The 19,282-nt window shown below is 57.9% G+C and overlaps 2 protein-coding genes across 3 annotated transcripts in view; both read left to right on the top strand.

The window, feature by feature from the left end:
• The window catches only part of CAPN5 (calpain 5), a 52,930-nt gene that overhangs the window by 19,282 nt on the left and 14,366 nt on the right, over nt 1-19,282 (top strand). For both annotated transcript variants that reach the window (XM_043580153.1, XM_043580154.1), the window contains exon 3: nt 4,546-4,677. In XM_043580153.1, the coding sequence (XP_043436088.1) occupies nt 4,546-4,677 (132 nt within the window). The remainder of the gene's footprint in view (nt 1-4,545; nt 4,678-19,282) is intronic.
• Nucleotides 10,253-11,613, top strand: LOC122483305 (olfactory marker protein). Its single transcript, XM_043580155.1, has one exon. It carries the CDS (start codon nt 10,326-10,328, stop codon nt 10,815-10,817), a length of 492 nt encoding a protein of 163 aa, XP_043436090.1. The 5' UTR covers nt 10,253-10,325; the 3' UTR covers nt 10,818-11,613.

Here is a 19,282-nt window from a genome sequence, read left to right as displayed (position 1 = left end):
AGGAAATGCCAACATGGCTGGGCTCGGCCTCCCCCTGCTGTGTGATCCTGGTGGAGTCACCTGCCCTCTCTGGGCCTCTTTCCCGGCCAGTTTGGGAGTCCTGCCATGCTGCCCCCTTCTTCACTGCCTTCCCCACTGGGCTTGGTGTCCGGTCTTTTCTAGACACTGAAAGAGGAGGAGCAGAGCTGCCCCTGCCGTGGTGGTTGGTGTCGGCTGGGAGATGCCCGAGTGCAGCTCGGAGGTGGCTGTGGGGGATCAGTTCTGGGTTTGGGAGGCGGTTCAAGGCCAGGCACGGCTGAGTGGTGTTGGATGAGGAGGCCAGACTGTGTGGATCGGGGTGTGCAGGATGGTGGGTGTGTGAGCGGTGCCTGCTGCGTGGTGCAGGCTCGAATATCGGGCGGGCCCTCACCGCACCGTCAGGATGGGCGGTCGGTGGAGCAGAAAGTCAGGCCCGGCTTGCCTCAGGCGGGTGGGGCGAGACTAGCCCAGTGGGGTGACCATGAACTCCCAGCTGCTTGGTTCTTGGCCAGTGAGATGGAACTTTGTCCTGAGGCGGCCGTGTTTCCATGGAGTCCCACTTCCTGGGGCCTGTGACCTGACTGTTTACAAATAGAGCAAAGAGCCCTTTCTGGGAAGCCCCTGGGAAGGCCTTCTTTCTCCCACGTCACCTTCAGCCCCTCTCGTTTAGGTTGGTCAGTATCATGGCCTCTCTGTTCTTGAGGATCTCCTCAGTCAGCCTCCCTCCCTGCTGGCCGCCCTCTTGCTTTCTCCCAAAATGGAATGAGGAGGCTGGTTTTTCATTCAGATGGACTTGGCCCTCCCTCCCGGCAGGGCCGTGGGAGGTATGACCTTGGTCTTAGTTGCCTCATCTGTAAATGGGGAGAATAACTTGCTGATCATGGTTGCTGGAGGTTGAAAGGACTTGAGGTATCTGTGGTGTGAACACAAGGGGGACACATGACAAACCGGCTCCCTCTCTCACCCACCTGCTCCTTGCCAACCCCGGGTTGAGGACCCAGAGCTCGCCCTGCCTGGAAAGACCCCTGTCTTGTGGGTGGGGCTAGGCCTTGTCCGCCTCATTACCCACCCAGGGCACCTGTCTTATGGCTCACTCCTCTGGGTTCGTTGTTTCTTTGTTCCTTCCAGTTTGGCAAGGTCTGCTGGCCTCCCACAGTCCTGGCCAGGGAGATAAGAGAGGAACACTGTCAGCGAGGCCTGTGACTCAGGGGGAATCCCGAGAGTGTGGAGGTATGAAGGGCTGCCTCCTCTCTCAGGCGCAGGGCCTTAGTAGGGGCCCCTTTTCATCTCTGTGGGGACAGAGCACCTGCTGCCCCATCCAGCCTCTCCCCATCTCTGGAGATAAGTGTGCATGTAGGTCCTTTGGTGGAACCAAAGGGACCAAAGGGAACCAAAGAGAACAAGTAGGGGTTCCACAAACAGGTGTGTTTTAGAACCTCCCTGAATTCTCCCAAGGTGGCCTGGGGGTCCCCAGCCCCGAGCCCTGGGCTCATGTTCATCACGCAAGCACTTGGTGAAGACCCCACTCCTTGGCTGTGCTGGATGGTAGGCCCCTGTGCCATGGAACAGGTAGATTCACCGGGGCCAGCCGTCCGGGCCTCTGCGCCACCCCTCCGGAAAGATTCCCTTCTGTGCGTGTGCTTGGGTGGCCTTGCAGGAGGGGACTGCTGTGGGAAGAGAGGCGAAGCAGGGGATGGGGGATGGAGAGGCAGGTCTGTTGCAGAGGGGGTGGGGCACAGGCTAGTGCTCCTGAGAACCTGCCCTCTTCTCCTGTGTCCCAGGCAGACAGAGGGACTGCTTCCTTCCCGGGCCTTTCCCCGGCCGTGTGGTCGATTCCTATCGCGATCTCAGATCCCCAGAGGGAGGTGACAGGGTGGAAGGGGAGGCAGAATGTGCCCTGGGTCCGCTGTCTTGCTGCATTCCTGTTTGTGCACCGGGCCTGTAAACCTGAGGTTCTTATTGTGCCCCAGAGGGAGATGGTTCTGGGCTCTGAACTGTGTCCGGTGGAGCCGGTCTGACTGGCTGAAGGCTGAGAGGCAAGAGAGGTGACTGCAGGCGTAGAAGCCATAGAAAGCGTAGAAGGCCATGCCCCAGAGAGAAATATGTGGAGGAGAGGAGCTGTCACCTCCTAGCCCTGGGGGACGGCTTGGCCTGGGGCTCACAGCAGTTGCCTGACCGGTCCAGTCCTGTGTGCCACTTTGCCCTCTCTCGCCGGGATCCTGCCTACAGCCCCAGCAGAACCTGCCGAGCCCTGCTCCTGGCCCTGGTCGTGGGGTGGGCGGAGTCAGGCCTGGGCCCTGCCCTGGAGCTCGCAGGCCGGTAGGGTGGCCCAAAGGCAAACCTCAGTGTGGACCGTGTGGACGGGAGAGAGGTGGCCGGGAGCCCAGACGAGCCTGGTGTCAGAAGGCGTGCGTCTCAGCGCTGTGGCTGGATCCCAGCTTGGGGTGAATTTGGAGTCGAGCCTCCCTAGCCACCAACCCACTCCATGCCTGCTGTGTTGGTGTAACCGCCTCCCGGCAGCCTGGGTTCCTGCTGTCATAGCTGTGGGCACATGACGGGGTCAAGCTCTTCCTCCTCAAGGGCCCTCCCCCTGGCCCGGAATTTCTCTGACTAGTTCTGTGCTCTGTGCCTACTCGATAGCCCAAGAAAGGTGGAAGGCTAGACATAGGTCTTGAGATCCTGGCCCTGGTGACCTTGAGTGTCACTGCCTGCTGGGCCTCAGCATCCTCCTCTGAGAACGGATGGGCCGTTCTGTCTCTGTCCAGGGCCTTGGCGGAAAGATCTGAAGGGGAGGGGTACTAGGAGGTCATCTCTGCAGACCCTGGTGACGCCAAATGGTGGCTGTCTCTTCTCCCGTGCTGGGGATGTGGCTGGGATCTGCGGATATGAGGCGCCCCTCCACTCCCACCCTGCCTGCCGTTCTAGGGAGGCAGATGCTAAGTCATGGCTCCGTCTGGCTCCAGTCTAGCTGGGTGTGGGCCAGAGCCTAGGAAATAAGATAAGGAGGGCAGCGGGGAGGGAGGCAAGGCTTCTTGCTGCCCTTGCTTCCTGATAGCACAGCCTTGCTGTGTTTCCGTGACCTGGGGCAATATTACTCAGACCTGTGGCATCCCACAGTCTGTACTATGGGGAAGCCATAATTGTGGCTTGGCTCTGGGTCACCCTGGAGTCCTATCTGGAGCTGTTCACACTCTCAGGGGAGTTTTGGCCTTTAATCTGGCCCTCCAAAACCCAGGTTTTCCCAGGAAGAGGTGACAACCGGAGTCCCAGATCTCTTAGTGAGGACCGATAGCCCTTTGCCCCGTTTTCCCTGCCGAGTGCCCGGCTTCCATAATCCATGGAGCCCTTACACAACCCTGCAGGGATAATCATCTGCTTCCTTTGCACAGGTGAGGAAATGGAGGCTGAGAGAGGTTGAGCCACCGGCCCAAAGTTGCACAGCCAGTAAATGGGAAACAGGAATTTGACTTCCATCTTCCTGACTCTGCTGACTTCTACTGGCTGCGTGCGGTAGGACCTCAGTAGCTGGGTTGTGATTGAACCAGCTGATAGGGAGGCAGACCCAGCTGTGTGTCTGGGGCGTGTTGTTCAACCTCTCTGGGCCTCAGTTTCCTCATCTGTACAATGGGCACAGTACCCACCTCTCAGGATCACGGTGAGGATTGATCGTGGTGCCAGCAGGATGCCTGGCACATGGTAGGTATGTCTCAGTGTTTACCACCTCCCACTCCCTCCCAGCTCCGTGGAGTATAGATGCTTCAGGACACAGGCGGGCACATGCATGCCCCAAGCAGAGACCCGGACTGGGAAGGGGAAGGAAACTGCTGTCATGCCCAGCCCCTGCCCCCGCTGACCCGTTGGGCCCACACTGGGCACACGAAAGGCATTCCAGAAGCTCTGTGGATGTCTGCTCAACGGCTCTGCTCAGTATTGCTTGCTGTGTGACCTTGACAAATCACTGCCCTTCTCTGAACCTTCATTGCTTATCCATAGAATAGAGTAACAACCCCACACTCTTGGGGTGGGTTGAGGATCCAGCGAGGTAGCCTGAGGATGTGCCGGCGTGAGACCTGGCATGGTCAGCTCCCTGCTCCTCCCTGCCTTTGCCACTCGTTCATCACCTGTGGGGTGTTTGTCTCCCCCCTGGGGCCCCACCCTCTTTGTGAGGGGGGCCCTGAGGGTGGGCTGGTGTGGGTGCTGCAGGGCTGTTGATGCTGGAGGATGAGGAGCATGATGGGAACCGACCCCTGGGTGGTTGGGGAAGACCATGGAGGGCAGGAGAAAGGGGGTGCCCAGGGTCCAGTCCCCCAAAGACCTTCCATAGCATCTGATCAACTTGAACCTCTGGGAGAAGGGCAGAGTTCTTCAGTCGGGCGATGGGAGAAGGGCATTCCAGGCCGCACCTGGTGTGAGGGGGGAGCTGGATTCGGAGAAAACCAACTGGCCGCTCAGGGGGCCCCCCAGTCTGTCAGGGGAGGTGGCGAATCTCCACGCTGACAGTGAGGTCTCCTCTTGGCTTCTCCGCAGGACATATGTGAGGACCCCCGCCTTTTTGTGGACGGCATCAGCTCCCACGACCTGCACCAGGGCCAAGTGGGCAACTGTTGGTTTGTGGCGGCCTGCTCGTCACTCGCCTCCCGGGAGTCACTGTGGCAAAAGGTGAGGTGTGGGGTGGGGCCCTCACCGCTTGGACAGGGGAGGTGCAGCCTGAACTTGCAGAGGTGACTTTATGAACACTTGTGCAGGGGTGGGGCGCGGGGTGACACCAGGGCTCCCGGCGTTAGCTGAGCAGCAGAATCACCTTTCCCTCACCTGCCAGCTGAGGATCCCCAGACCTAGGTGCTGGCAAGCTGTGTGGCTCCCAGGGGCCTTCGGTTGTGTCCCCACCTGACATGTGGGGGCCCACAGTGTCCCCGTAGCCACTTGGTGGAATATTCACCTGTGAAATGTGGAAGCGACCTGAATCATGTGCAGTGTGGAGACCCCAGTCATTGGGGTTCAGGAGACCCCCTGCCAGTACCTGCTGTCGAGACTTGGCCAGTCCTTGCCCTTATCTTGGCCTCAGTTTCCTCACTTGGTCAGCAGGAGTGGTTCAGATGATTTTGTTCCGTGATTCTTGGTTCCAAGCACTGATGTTCTCGAGCGGCACCAAGAGTTTAGGCTGGGAAGAACTGGCTCTCTCGTGACGCTCCGCCCGCTTGTGACAGCACTCGGCAGTGCAGCCCCTTACCCCCACACTGCACGGTCCCTTCTTGGGGAGGCAGGGCTGCTGGAGTAGACGCTGGAGTGCTGGTCTCTGAAGAGTAATCAGCTGGGACTGCATCCTGGGTTCCCGTGTCAGCAGATACAGGTCGTTGCCCCTTGCTCTCCCCTGCCCTTCCTGCTCTTCCTACGAGGAACTGGCGGCAGGGCTGACCAGCTCCGGGCACCTCAGCCTTATGGCTTGGGTTGGAGCCCCCGCCTCGCCATGTGGTCGCTATTAGCTCCGGTTACTCATCCGGAAAACCAGGATATGAGGGTAGCTCCCTCTCAGGGAGTTTGTTAGGGCAAAAGGAGATACTGTTCTCAGGGTGCAGTGCTCAGGGAATGGTGTCTGCATTGCCAGTGTTATGATAATTCATATTCGTACAACATAATGGGTATTCCCAGGCAAGCAGGGACCAAGGAGCAGTGTGTTTGTTTTTATTGTCTGTGGCGTCCCTCAGCCATCAGAGGGAGCTGTGCCCTTAGCCAAGGCTGGGACTGTCGCAGGTGCTCTATTTTTGTGTCTTCTGGACGGGGGTGTGACCTTTCAAAGCCACCCTGGGGTGGGTATTCCTGGAGCCTGGCTCCTGATGGTCTGTAGGGACACAGGTGCTGTAAGGCCCTCAGCAAAGGCCACTGCTGAAGCCTGTAGACATGGGTAGTTGTAGGATGTCCACGTTGGGAGGGCCTCAGAGAGCCACATGTGGGATCGTTTCACTGGGGTTGGGGCTCAGTGCTGTTCGCTGGGTATAGAGCTATCCTTGCCCCCCTGATTCCAGGCTCCAAACCCCTTCTCTGAGCCCAGAGCAAGGTCCTCCTGCCTCTGAGCCCACTCCTAGTTTGGTCAGGGCTCCGTCTGGGGCTGGAGGTGGCACACAGGAATCCTTCAGGGCTGGCCCTATACTTCCCACCTGCCCTATAATCACCTGTTTACCTGTGGTCTCCCTTCTTGAGATGAGCTCCCCCTGGGCAAAGCTGGCCCAACTACATCTTGTCGGTGAGCCCAGCAGGAGCCTGGCACAGAGAATGCTCAAGAAGGTTTTGAGAGCAGAGCCCTTCTCCAATTTGTTGGACCCAGCTACTGGCCAGCAGCCCCACAGCCCGCTTTCCTACCCTGTGTCTCGTGGGGCCAGAGCCTGACCCGCTGTGTCCCCTCCTGGGGAATGGGCTCTCTAGCCATTGTAGGGAGGAGCCTCAGTTTGCTGTGTGCTCTGTGCTGGGCCTGGCCTTAGGCAGTGCCCTGGGGCAGCTCCCTATCTAGTGAGTGGAGGAAGGGGCCCCAGACCCACAGGCGGGAGGTCTGTCATCCATGCTGTGGCAGGTCTGCGTTCGTCTGTGGGCTGAAGGTTCCTCCTGCAGGATGTCAGGGCACCGGGCCTGGCTGGTCTCGAGCCTTCAAGGGCCAGGAGGCAGATCTCCAGGAGCTTGGGTCCCCAGGGGGCTGGAGCAGAGCAAAGTGCTCCTGGCTAATTGCACTCTGCCTCCGGGTGCTGTTGTGGTGACAGCTCCCGGGTCCTAGAAGGAGGCAGGAGGCCCTGGGGAGCTTATTACTGTGCCTTGCCTCCCCTCCTGTCCCTGCTGACCAGGCCCTGTTTGTTGTCACCCCTCACTTTAGGGCACATTACCCTGCAGGGCCTCCCCTGCCCCACCCTGTTTCCTCCATGGAACAGGGGTGCTCGGCCTGAGCTGCACCCCTGCTCCCCCCAGCTTCCTCACTCTGGGGATGCCTAACCTCACATGCTGCTGCATCGTGCCCTCAACACCCGTACCCCCTCCTCCAGGAAGCCACCCCCTTACCTCTAGTTCTTGGTGCAGCCTGGGGCTGGCAGGCACAGGATTTGAAACCAGCCAGGCCTGGGTGTGATTCTGGCTGGGGTCCATGTCGTTACATGCCATCGGGCAGGTCAGGTTCCTACCCCTCGCCTTGGTGTCAGCCTGACCTTTCTAGTCCCCAGGGTTGTAGGAGGAAGAAAGAGCCTGTTGGGTGGGGGGTGGGGGGGGAACCTGTGGCATTTCACGGCAATTTACACGTGTTAAATCCTCCTCCCTGCCCCACCTCTGTGTGCCCTGCCTGTTTCTCTGTTCTGTGATGCACCCCTTGGTGGTGGGCCTCCCCCTCCTATGGGATCCCTGGTAGGGGCATATTGGTCTCCTCACCTTGACTGTACATCCTCTGAGGGGTGGGACAGTGGGCTTTCGGGTGACCAGGTTTTGTGGACCAGAAATCAGGATGTGACAGTGGGATGGGGCGTCTGCTATCAAGCGTGACCTGGCCCAAGCCAGACCCAAGGTCCTTTGTGAGCTCACCTCCCCCAGAGTCTGGTGCAGTCCCAGGCCTGATCCCTGCCCCGAGCCTCTCTGGCCGGAGGAGAAGAAGAGAGCAGAGAGAAAGTGAGGGCCTGGATGTCTGAGAGGGGAGTGTTGGGGGTGGCCGGTCCTGGGGCTCGGCCTGGGAGAGGCACCTGGTGGCAGGGCTTGGGCTCTTTTTTAGTTCTATTTAAAATGGTTCCCATCCCACCCCTGCCCCTGTTACATGTGCATTTCATGCCCTTTAGCTTCGTGGCAGGTCACTCATCCCAGTTTAACTGAGCACCAGCTATGCCCCGAGCACCATTCTAGGTACCGGGGACAGAAGGTTTGAATAAATACAACGTTGCTTAAGGTTTTCTTTAGCCAGAAACAGCCAGCGTTAAGGGGTTACTGTATTTCCTCCTCGTCAGTTTTTCCAGTTGGGGTTAAAGGGGTGTTTGTTTTGTTTTTCAGTATGTAGTTTTGCAATCACATATGCAACTTGGTCCCTTGCTTTTCTCCTGCGTCCATCCCTATGCCAGGCTTTAGTGGGTCTTCCCAAGGTGTCTGGGGGCAGAGCAGAGATCTGTGGATGGCAGTGGGCCCAGCCCCACCTGCAGCCTCCTGCCCCCTTCCTCTCCTCCCTTCCCACTCGGGCCTTCCTCACCTCTCGCGGCCCCTCCCTCTTGCCCTGTGTGTCTGAGGCCCAGACGACTTCCACCTTCAGCCTCCTCCGGTGGGTCGGTAACCCGGCCAGGCTGAGACCAGGCTCTCCCCAGGGTCCCCACCAGTAGAAACTGAACGCCTCCCCCAGCATCCCACAGGTCCAGAGATGGGGCTGGCATCCTCTCTTTCCTCAGTGCTGCTTCCAGACCGCACCCTCCACTTGTAAACCCCTCCAGGCTTATGCCATTTGCTCCCTATGCTCCACAGCGACCCAGCTGCCACCCAGGCACCGAGGGCTCGGCACCACCAATTCCCCAGCCTTTTCCACCCCAAATACTGCTGTGTCCCAGGGATTCCTCTGCCTGTGCAGCTGGCACCCCGCCCTCACCATCCCAGCCTCAGATCCTGTCTGTATCCCCATCAGCCTTCACCCTCAGCCGCCCTCACCTTCCAGGCATCTCCCTCATCCTGCACTTTGACACACACCTGCCCCCAAACCTCATTTTTGGCTTCAGTCATGTCTCTGTTCTCTCCCATCTACGCAGATGTCTTCCTCTGGTCGACCTTGGCCCTTAACACATCAGTTCTCTTATCAGTGTTATTTATTCATTATTCATTCAACAAGCATTTTCCCAGGACCTCCTGTGTGGCATGCTCTGTTCTGGGTGCTGGCTTAATTTAACAGTAATTCCTCAGCCGTGTTGTTCCCTGCAGCTAGAAAGGTTCTGTGAGGGTCAGGCAGTTTGACTTCTTGCATTCTCTCGAATACCCTCGGGGAATTGCCACCAGCGACCCCCAGAGCTGACCTCAGGGCTCGAGGTGTTATCTTAACTGGACCAGATGCTCTGTCTCCCTTGGTGACCTTGGTGACACTCTTGTTCATGTAGCCCAAGATCCCACTGGCTGATTTAGCCTCCATCTAGCAGTGGTCTGTGCTTGTGGTCCACTAGACCCTTCAGATCGTTTTCAGCTCTTAACACTTTGGCCTGTGCCTCTGTCCTCTTTTCTGCGTGTGGCATGTCATGGCACCTTCCCCTCTCCCCTACCCCGCTCCCAGATGCACTCACGTATTCCACTTCTTCCATTGGCCGGAACGTAATAGCTGAACTGATTCCACCTCTCAGGCACTGGAGATAAGGACGTTTGTCAGATTCTTCCTCGGCCTCAAGTCTCCCAGGGGAGACTGAGGCTTGATATAGGTGGAATAAGTGGTGGGATTCTAGTGGGAGGAGACCTGGGCGTGGGGCTGCCGTGGGGTGCAGCGTGGAGGCAGGGCCGGCAGGCAGGAATCACGTGGGTCAGTGATTCTCCAAGCACCGTCCCTGGACCGGCCACATCAGCATCACCCGGGAGGCTGCTCGAAGTGCAGATTCCTAGGCCTTGTCCGCCCTGTTAAGTCAGAAGCGCTGGGGCTGGAGCCCAGCAATCGTGTTTCAGTCCTGCAGCTGATTCTGATGACCTCTGAAGTTTGGGAACAGGGGTTTAGGTCAGAGATGGTGGTGGTCAGGCCAGTCCTGGTAGTGGGGCTGGGGGGAGGGTTCTCAGGGACCCTGGGAATGGGATCGAAGGCCTTGGGGGTTGAGTGTGGAGTGGTGAGGGTGACTCTGGGTCAGAGTGGCTACAGGGTTCGGCTAGGGTGACTTTACATCTCAAATCAGTAGGCCTCTCCTTCCTTGCTCCCCCTACCCTCCTGCCAGGGTGTCCCCAGTAAAGCCTCTCTCCTTACAGTGAGCGGCTGCCCCCCACCTCCCGCCCCTTCTTACTGCCCCACACAGCCTCCCTCCCGCAGCCCTTCCCTGGGAGTCAGGTAGTCGGGGCGGTTACCACAGCAAGTGACATCAGCAGTCTGGTCCCCGAGGAGCCCGGCCGCCTCCCGCCTGCCTGCAGTGCCTGTGTTACAGTCTCTTCGAGGCATAGAGAGGAGGCGTTTGGGGACTCCCACCCCCATTTTGAGGGTTGGGCAGGGCCGGGAAGGGCCAGTGGCCAAGAGGGGAGGGGACGGGGGAGGGCGGAGGGGTAGGTGGGGCGTCTTTGGTGGCCTCTCGCCCTGGCAGCGAGGCCCCGGCACACCGGGCTCCCAGACGGCGGAGGAACAGCAGCAGCTGGGCATGGCGGAGGACGGGCCCAAGCCACCGCAGCTCAACATGCCCCTGGTCCTGGACCACAACCTGACCAGGCAGATGCGGCTGCGCGTGGAGAGCCTGAAGCAGCGCGGGGAGAAGCGCCAGGACGGCGAGAAGCTGCTGCGGCCGGCCGAGTCCGTGTACCGCCTTGACTTCATCCAGCAGCAGAAGCTGCAGTTTGAGCGCTGGGACGTCGTGCTGGACAAGCCGGGCAAGGTCACCATCACGGGTACCTCCCAGAACTGGACGCCCGACCTCACCAACCTCATGACGCGCCAGCTGCTGGACCCTGCTGCCATCTTCTGGCACAAGGAGGACTCGGACACCATGGATTGGAATGAGGCCGATGCCCTGGAGTTCGGGGAGCGCCTGTCGGACCTGGCCAAGATCCGCAAGGTCATGTACTTCCTCATCGCCTTCAGCGAGGGCCTGGAACCCGCCAACCTCAAGGCCTCCGTGGTCTTTAACCAGCTCTGACGGCAGCTGCTCGCTGCTGCCCCCTCCCCGTGCCAGCCCTGCCCGTGCCCCCTGCCCCGAGGCGTGTGTTTGAGGACGTTCTTCTAGCTGCTGGCCTGTACTCAGCTCGCCTGGGACCCCCTGAGCCTGTGTCCTTCCTCCTCTCCTCTCCATGGTGCTGGCGCTCCTGCTTACGGGAGGAAGATGCAAAGGACTTGTAGTCTAGAAGCTGGACCGGTGGCTGCTGCTTCTGCTGTAGACCATGAAGCCTGGTTGACCTTGTGTGGGCAGATGGAGGGGGCCGAGCGCGTTTATTTTCTCTCTGCTTCGCTGTCCAGACAGAGACTCAAAGAGACCGAGAGAGACAGACGTAGACACGCAGAAAGAGAGATCCAAGTTCCCCGCCATCGGGCTTCCTCTGGAGATGGGAGATGGGGAGACTGACGACAGAGCGGCCTCCTTGGGGAATCTACACATGGGCATTTGGTACCCTCCTGGCGACAGAAGTCCAGAGGTGAACACTCAGCCTGAGGACCCAGGAAGGCACTTACTCCTGGCCCGGGCCTGGTGTGGTCCCATGACGCCCCAGGGGCCTCGGGACTTCAGGCAGGGTTGCTGCGGGGCTTGATTTGGGCAGTGGGGAGTGACTGGCAGGCTAGCAGCTATGCTTGCCAACTCTTGCTCTTTGGAGAACGACTTCAGGAGGGAGAAGTGACAGGGAGAGGACATATAACATGTTACAGAGGGATGTCTCTATCTGTACTTGTGCATATATATTGAGAGAGAGCACGCTATATTCATAAGGCTATATTCTAGAGTCTGTACCTGCTCTGTGTGCAAGTCTGATTTTAGATGATCTATTACGTAGTTGCCCAGCTGGTTTGCGGGTGGCCCTTAGCAGGGGCTTGGCCAAGATGGCCTTGGGGAGGGGGACCCCCTGAGCTGAGAGCCTGTGAGGTTCATACAATGAAGTGGGGAACAGTATAGTGAAGGGGTCTCCCTCTGCCTGGGGAAGCTAGATAGCTGGGAGCTCTGGAGCAGGAGACAGTAGATTCTTTGCTGGGATGTCAGGTTTCTTCCAGGTTCCCAGGCAGGGAAGGCACAGGCCCAGTGAGCCTTCTTTGAGGGAGGGGCAGGCCTGGCTGGCACCTCAGGAAGTGACCCCAACACCCTGTCTCCAGGCCAGCCCTGGTTTGTTCTTGTCAGAAACAGGCCCATTTTCCTCACGAAGCAGAGCCATCGAGGGCTGCAGGACCCTGTGAACAGACACCCTGAGAGATAAAGGTTGAGAGCCATCCCAGTGGCTGGGGCTGCTGGGAGGGCGAGCCCCCACTCTGGAAATGTACAAAGAGGAGCAGGTATTGGAGTTGGGATTCTTTTTTTTTTTTCTTAAGTTTTATTTATTTTGAGAGGGAAAGAGTACACAAGTGTGGGAGGGGCAGAGAGAGAGGGAGAGAGAGAATCCCAAGCAGGCTCTGCACTGTCAGCACAGAGCCCGACGCAGGGCTAGAGCCCGTGAACCGTGAGATCGTGACCTGAGCCGAAATCGGACGCTTCATGACTGAGCCACCCACGCGTCCCTTGGGATTCTTTAGGTGGGAATTGGCTGTGGTCGTTTCTGACTTTCAGCTCTGGGGCCTGAAGTCCCAGCAATGCCTGCCTGCCTTCTCTGCTGACAACTAGGGGAGTCCAGACCCCTGGAGATGGCGCTGCCCTTTGCCTTTTTGCTGCTCTGGGGACCCTCATGGTGCAGACTACCCGTACCCCCACTCTGCCCTACCGTATTCACCCCATGCGCTGCGTGTCCCCAATAAAGCCTCTATTCCCCTGCCTCGCGGTGTGCAGTCTCTCACCGCGAGCCACCCCCACGGCTTCAGGAGCTCTGACAGCCCTCTTCAGTCCCTTCATAGCCCTGAGCGCCCCTCCGGGGCCTTCTCCCACATTCCCATACCCGCCTTGCGGCTTTCAGAGATGAGGCCTAGAGCAGTCAAGTGACTGGGCCAAGGTCAGACATCAGGATGGAGTTTGGAAACAGGTCTCCCGACACCCAACCAGGTACCAACACCCCTGAGACCTCTCCAGAGGCCCCCAGACCAGCTTCTGTATGGGACGTGGAGAGAGCCATGCTGGGGCCCCAGGGAGGCGGCATCTGGTCCTCAGCAGGTGGGGCCCAAAGGGGATGGGTGGGGATGCACCAAGCCACGCACAATCTCCCTCCCTTGTAGGCTGGCTGGGCAGGGGGCGGATGGGACAGGGAGTGGCGGGGGAGGGGGGTGGTGAGACCTAGGCTTGGGTTTCACTGAGCCTCTGTCATCCATTTAATACAAGTCCATCGGGCAGCCCCTGCCCTGATGACCAGATAAGACACCACCTTAGTGCCCCACTTGACCCTTCATTAGGACTCTGTCCCCTTGTCATCCGTTGGAGCTCACTCGTTTTGGGGCAGAGACAAAGAGGCCCAGAGGATGAGGTCACTTGCCCAAAGTCACAGAAGGTATGGAGGGGCCAAAGGAGGGGTACATGTGTGCACCAGACTTTGTGGCCCCCTGGAAGGGGCGGGGACGGTGCCCCCACCCCTCCTGAGGGCCCAGGCCCTGGCAAGGCCAGCTTCTTCCCAGTGACCACGGTCAGGTCCTGCTTCAGGGGCCACACTTGGGGTTTTGCTGGGGAATGACCTTCACTTTGAAATGCTCCCCGCAGCCAGGTCTCACATCCCCACCCTGCACCCTGGAGCCCTCCCCGGGTCAGCTGTGGCCACCTTGTTTCTCTTCCCCAAGCCCTGCCCTTCCAGCCACAGCCTCCATCCACTCCCAAAGATGCCTCTGGAAGGGGTGGGGGCAACGGAACCCAGTCCTTCCACCCCTCTTCTCCTCCCCGGCAGAGACAAGACTGGGTCAGGAGGAGTGCAGTGGACGGGAAATGAGGACCCATTTTCCATGGAACCCACAAGAACACAGAGTGAAGACACTTGCCGTTTCCTGACCTTCGCCACCCCCCCGCCCCCGCCAGACAGTGTGCGCAGTGGCGAGGGGCCTGCCACTGACCACCTGTGACCCTGGGCAGCCTCTCTGAGCCTGTTTCCTCGTCTGTTGGCAGGAGTTAATGACAGTGCCTCCTTGTAGGGCCCGTATGAAGCTTAAATGAGTTAGTGAAGCACTCAGAGCCCCTCATGAGCTGGTACACGACGCCCTCTCTCCGTTTGCTCATTGTTATTCTCCCAGTCACTGTAGACACATGGTCTCACTTTTCACTTATTCTGAGAAGAGTGTCAGGACAACCTGTGTACAGAGGAGGAGCACAGAGTTCAGAGAGGTGAAGGGAGTTGCCTGATGCAACACAGCAGCCCAGTGCTTCTGGGAGCAGACAGTGTGGGGAGGGATGGGCAGGGGCCAGGCCTGGCTCTGGTTGGAGAGTGGACAGGAGGGTGTGGATTCTTCTCCGACACTGTCACCAGGCTCAGGATGGGCACAGCTGAGGGGATCTTTAGCCCTCACAATGTAGCAGGGAGCCCAGCAGTGGTGGGGGGGGGGCTGCCTCAAGGCTGGGGTCCCACGCAGGTCTCTGAGGGCAGCTGAGCGTCTGGCTGTGCCCTGTGAACAGGAAACCCTGGGCCCCTGCAGGTGCATCACCTCCTGCTTTCCGGCTGGCGAACGACGCGACTCTGCTCTCCCAAGGGTGTGGGGGGGAGGGGGGCAAACTTCCTGGCCTCGTCTGGTCATGGCATCTGAAACTCGGGAATTTGAGACTCTTGGAATCAGAAGCTGCGAACTGAGGAACCAGGAACCTTCTGGTTTGGGGACTCCCCTCACCTGACTCGGGTAACACAGGAAGCCCCACTGTAGCCTGACAGCCTGCAGCCCTGCTGGCCTTTTACAGAAATGCTCTCAGTTAGCCCTCTGGGGTCGCAGGCAGAAATCTGTGAAAAGCTCCTTCCCTGTGCGCCCCGCCCCCCCCACACTGACATCGACATTCTCTCTCTCTCTCTCTCTCTCTCTCTCTCTCTCTCTCACACACACACACACACACACACACACACACACACTGGTGCTCACACACATGCATGCTGTGTGCACCCCCATACACTGACCGTCATGCACTTGCACACTCACACCTGTGTGTCCCATGGCTCAGTCCCAGGAGGATTTGAGCCTGGAGTGCTCCAGGCACCAGGGTATCAGGGGGGGCTGTGGCACACCCATTGCCTGAGGTTTCTGGGCTGATTTTGTAGTGGTGCCAGGGGGCCTACAAATCCCACACAGTCCTTTCCTTGCTGCTGGGTCAGCCCAAGTAAGTGCCCTGACCCCTCAGGCCTCTCTTTTCCCATCTGCACAGGGGGCTGCTGCTGATGTTTCCCCTCTTGGGAGGCTTGACTAGGTACCTGAGGTCCGTGCCAGTCCCAAGGTTTGCAGATTATTGTGTGAGTGCACGTGCTTGTCCCGCATACCCCAGCGGGGATGACCCCTCACATGTGCACAGCCCTCCACGGTTAAGGCAGCACCTCTGAGGCCACTGTCCATTTTGGTTTGCTTTTCTTTCTTTTTGTTTTTAATTTTTTTAATGTGTGTTTATTTTTGAGAGAGACAGAGCGTGAGCGGGGGAGGGGCAGAGAGAGAGGGAGACACAGAATCGGAAGCAGGCTCCAGGCTCCGAGCTGTCAGCACAGAGCCCGACGCGGGGCTCGAACTCATGAACCGTGAGATCATGACCCGAGCTGAAGTCGGACCCTCAACCGACTGAGCCGCCCAGGTGCCCCCATTTTGTTTTTCACATCAGCCCTGGAGTAGGGTAGGCAGATGCCTACACTGAGGCTCAGAGCGGTGGCCTAGTCGGAACCTAAGTCTGCCGTGCACCGTGATTGGCAGTGTGTCCGTAGTGGGTACAAGGTCACCAGCCGGTCAGGGCTGTGCTGTGGCTGGCACTTGGAGACTTTCCTTCCGGAAAGACTTGGCCGGCTGTGGAGCTGGGCCAGGCCCTATGCTGGGTGGGGTGCTGGGTGGCTGGGGGGATCTGGGTGTGAATGGAGCTCAGCTTTGCCCTCTAGAAGCTCCCTTCCCAGGATCAGGGAAAGAGCCTGCGGGAGCACCAGGCCTGGAGACCCCTGCAAGCTGCTGCTGAGCTAGCCCCTGAGGGACAAGGATTGGGACAGTACTGGCAGAGGGAGCCACATGAGCAGAGCCGAGGTGTGTAGATTTCCATGGGGCCCGAGGGAGGCAAGTGTTCAGCGCGAGCCTGAGAGTCAGCGGAGCCCCAGGGCTGTGAATGCCAGGCTGAGGAGCTGGTGGCCGTGGAGATGGGGCATTTCACTTGGGAGGCGAGAGATGTCTTCATGTGCTCCCTCGTACCCATCCCTCGGCCTCAACAATTGTCAGCTGGCAGTCGGTCTTGTTTCCTCTTATTCCCTCCCACGCCCTCCAGGCAGCTTCCCATTTCATCTGTAAATATTTCTGGATGCATCTCTGAATGATCAGGAGTCCTCAAAAACAAAAACAAACAAACAAAAAAAAACCAAAGCTCTGTAACCATAATCCTATAACACAACTCAAATCATTTTACGATACTTCCTTCATAGCGTCAAATACCCAGTAAGTGTTTTGGTTTCCAATTTCTGCCATAAACGTGTATATGTTTTATGCTTTGCTGGAATCAGATCCAAACGAAGGTCCGCGACTCCAGTGGTTTGTTTCCCTTCATCTTTTATTGTTTTCCTTGAGATTTCTTTGCTGAAGCCACCTGGCCTGTCGAGTTTCCAGCTATCTAGATTTTGCTGCCTTTGTTTTTGTGGCCGTGTTTAACGTGCTCTCTGTGCCATACATTTCCCGCAAAGGACTGACCCCTAGAGGCTCGACAAGGGTCAGGTCCAAGTTTTTTGGCATGACTGCTTCATAGGAGACATTGTGTGCTTCTCTCCCAGGGCCCGAGATATCTAGTTGTCTCTGTTTTTTGCGATAGGAGAAGCCACCTATAGCAACGACCATTGCTAAATCCATTATTTGTCGGTGGTAAAATAGGAGTCTAATATTCTAATTTCGTCCTCATTTCGTAGCTGCAACTCACCTCCAGATATACACCTCCCTTCCTCTGTTGGTTACCCTGTGGTACAGTCTGTATAGAAAAGGCGGGATAAATCCTGATTCTTGCCCTTAATTTTCCAGTTGTTAAAAAAAATGAGTCTATTTCCCAGCTGTTCTCCAGTAGTGACTAATTATTTGTAAGTATCGCTGTGGTCTCATAGATTGGAACATATTTGATGTGTTTTCATCCGTTGCAGTAAGCATCCTTACCGAAGCTGAGATTGGCCCCTCTTTGGCCAGTGGGAGCCTCTTTAGGTTGGTTCCTGAATCCTTTGATGTGGCCCCAGGGTTTTGCTTGCTTCCTCGATTCCTGGGATGACTGGATGTGGTGTGCGAGGGTTTGTGTGCCCGTGAGAGCACACCTTCCTGGACAGTCTCCTCCCTCTCACTCAGTACCCTGCTGGCAGCAGAGGGGTTGTGGGGGTAAGAAGCTGGCCATGCTGGGCCCATTGGCCATGACGTAGGAGGGGAAATTGAGGCCCACAGGGATCCCTAACTCAGGATCTGCAGGCCCTAGAGCCTCATTAGCTGCTTCCCGAGCCCCAGAGGGCCCAGAGCCAAGCCCTGGGTTTGGCTAATGATCCCCCTGCATCCCCAGAAGTACCTCCCAGCGCCCTGTGAGGGCTCCTCTTCCTCCCTCCCCGGGCCCCACACAGTCCAGAGCTTTCAGAGCAGGGAGGAGTGGAGGAGGGTGCACTGGCCAGGCCGGTGTGCTCAGCTTCGGACTCCCTATCCCTCTGTGCCCTCGGGCAGCTCCTCGTTCCTCAGCCTTCCTGTCTGTGCAGTGGGGATGATAACCCATCCTGCAGGTGCCCCGTTTTTGATACAGCTTTCTGTCCTGAGCGCAAAGTGGGAGAGAGCGCCGGGGGGCTGGGGCAGAGGCTGGCCTGGGAGGTTTCAGAAAGGACACAGAATTGACTGAAAATGGAGCAGCCAGGATAGAGCCTTTTCTGGGTTGCAGACACTGTAGAGGGCCCTGAAACCCTGAGTGTGAGTCCTGCCTCCCTCACCAGTGCCCACGGGCAACATTGTGCCAGCAACTTCCCATAGTATTGCCTCAAAAGGTAGCGATAAAGGTCAGGGGCAACAGAGAGAAAGGTGTGCCTGGCACCGGGCCGGGCTCCGTGGATGGCAGTGCGCCTCTCACTGTGGTTGGCATTTTCATTTTCTTGGTCTCCGGTGTCTCGCAAGGGACCGTTTGTCTTCGCCAACATCCTTGTTGATGGTAAGAGGTTTGTAAACAAAAGCCTTCTTAATGAGCGTGGGGGCTGGGGAGTGGCTTTTGGCAGAAGAATCTGGTCTGGGCCTTGGGGTTTACGGCCTTCTGCGGCATCTCTGGCTCCTCAGCCTGGATGCCTGGGTGCCCACCCCCATGCCTGAGGGTGGTTTTCTTCCAGAAAGGGCTGCCTCTGGTCGCAGTGGGTTCAGCCCCACTTGGTCCCAGGCTGGGCAGGGCCGGCAAGTCAGCCTGGCTTGAGGGTGACAGGCTTTCCCTCCTGTGCCCACCTCCCGCTGCCCAGATGTGCCGCGTCTGCTTGGGGGACGCCCGTAGCCAGCTGTCAAGACACCTGCTGGGAAGTGGCTTCTGGCCCTGCAGGGTCGGGCCCACCTTTCCCTTCTGTCCATGCTCCCCCATGCTCCCCCTGTCAGCCTCAGCATTTGCCTCTCCCACCAGACTAAGAGCCTCCTGAGGGCAGGGACCAAGTCTGATGTGTCCGGGTCCTCGGTGTCAGCACAGACCCAGTGCAGAGCGGTCCACAGGTCACAGGTCTGAACCCTGGCTTCCAACACAGTCTGCCTGACTCCAGAGAATGTGTGTTTTCTAGCTGGGTGACCCTGGCCAAGTTACTTGCCCTCTCTGAGCTTTAGTTTTCTTAGCTGTAAAGGAGGGATGGATGATAGTAATCTCTGCACAGGGTTATCCTGCAGATTAAACTGGGATAAGCCATGGCAGTCCTGGGCATGGCACCTGGCATGTCCGAGATGTTCCATAAATACTATTGTCAGAGACCCACTCAATGCCTATGAACTTTTTCACTCGGTTAACACGTGTGTATTAAGTATTATGTCTGGGCCAGGTCCTGGACCATGTATGTGCTGGGCATATACCAGTGACAAAACCTGATGCATCCCATGCTTTTAGAGAGCTAACATTTCAGTGCGAGTAACAGAATTGAACTCAGTGTCACACAGTTGCTTAATTATAATTGTGGTAATGGTCTCTGAGGAGAAGTGACAGGGGCCACGAAATGGACCGACAGGGGTCCTGGCCTATAGTCTGAAAAGTCAAAGAGAGCTTCCTGGAGGAGGGGGTGGACCCTAAAGGGCAAGTGAGATCAGCTGGGTGAGGAAGAGAAGGAAGAGCAGGTGCGAAGTTTCCGAGCAGAGGAAGAGCCTGGAGCAGGAGAAAACGGG

The sequence above is a fragment of the Prionailurus bengalensis genome, chromosome D1 (genome assembly GCF_016509475.1).
Source record: "Prionailurus bengalensis isolate Pbe53 chromosome D1, Fcat_Pben_1.1_paternal_pri, whole genome shotgun sequence".
Taxonomy (NCBI): domain Eukaryota; kingdom Metazoa; phylum Chordata; class Mammalia; order Carnivora; family Felidae; genus Prionailurus; species Prionailurus bengalensis.
Note: the sequence above shows the minus strand (reverse complement) of the source record. Positions and strands in the feature narration are given on the sequence as shown.

Coding starts and splice junctions, on each gene's coding strand:
- LOC122483305 (XM_043580155.1), top strand. CDS start 10,326: ATGGCGGAGGACGGGCCCAAGCCACCGCAGCTCAACATGCCCCTGGTC.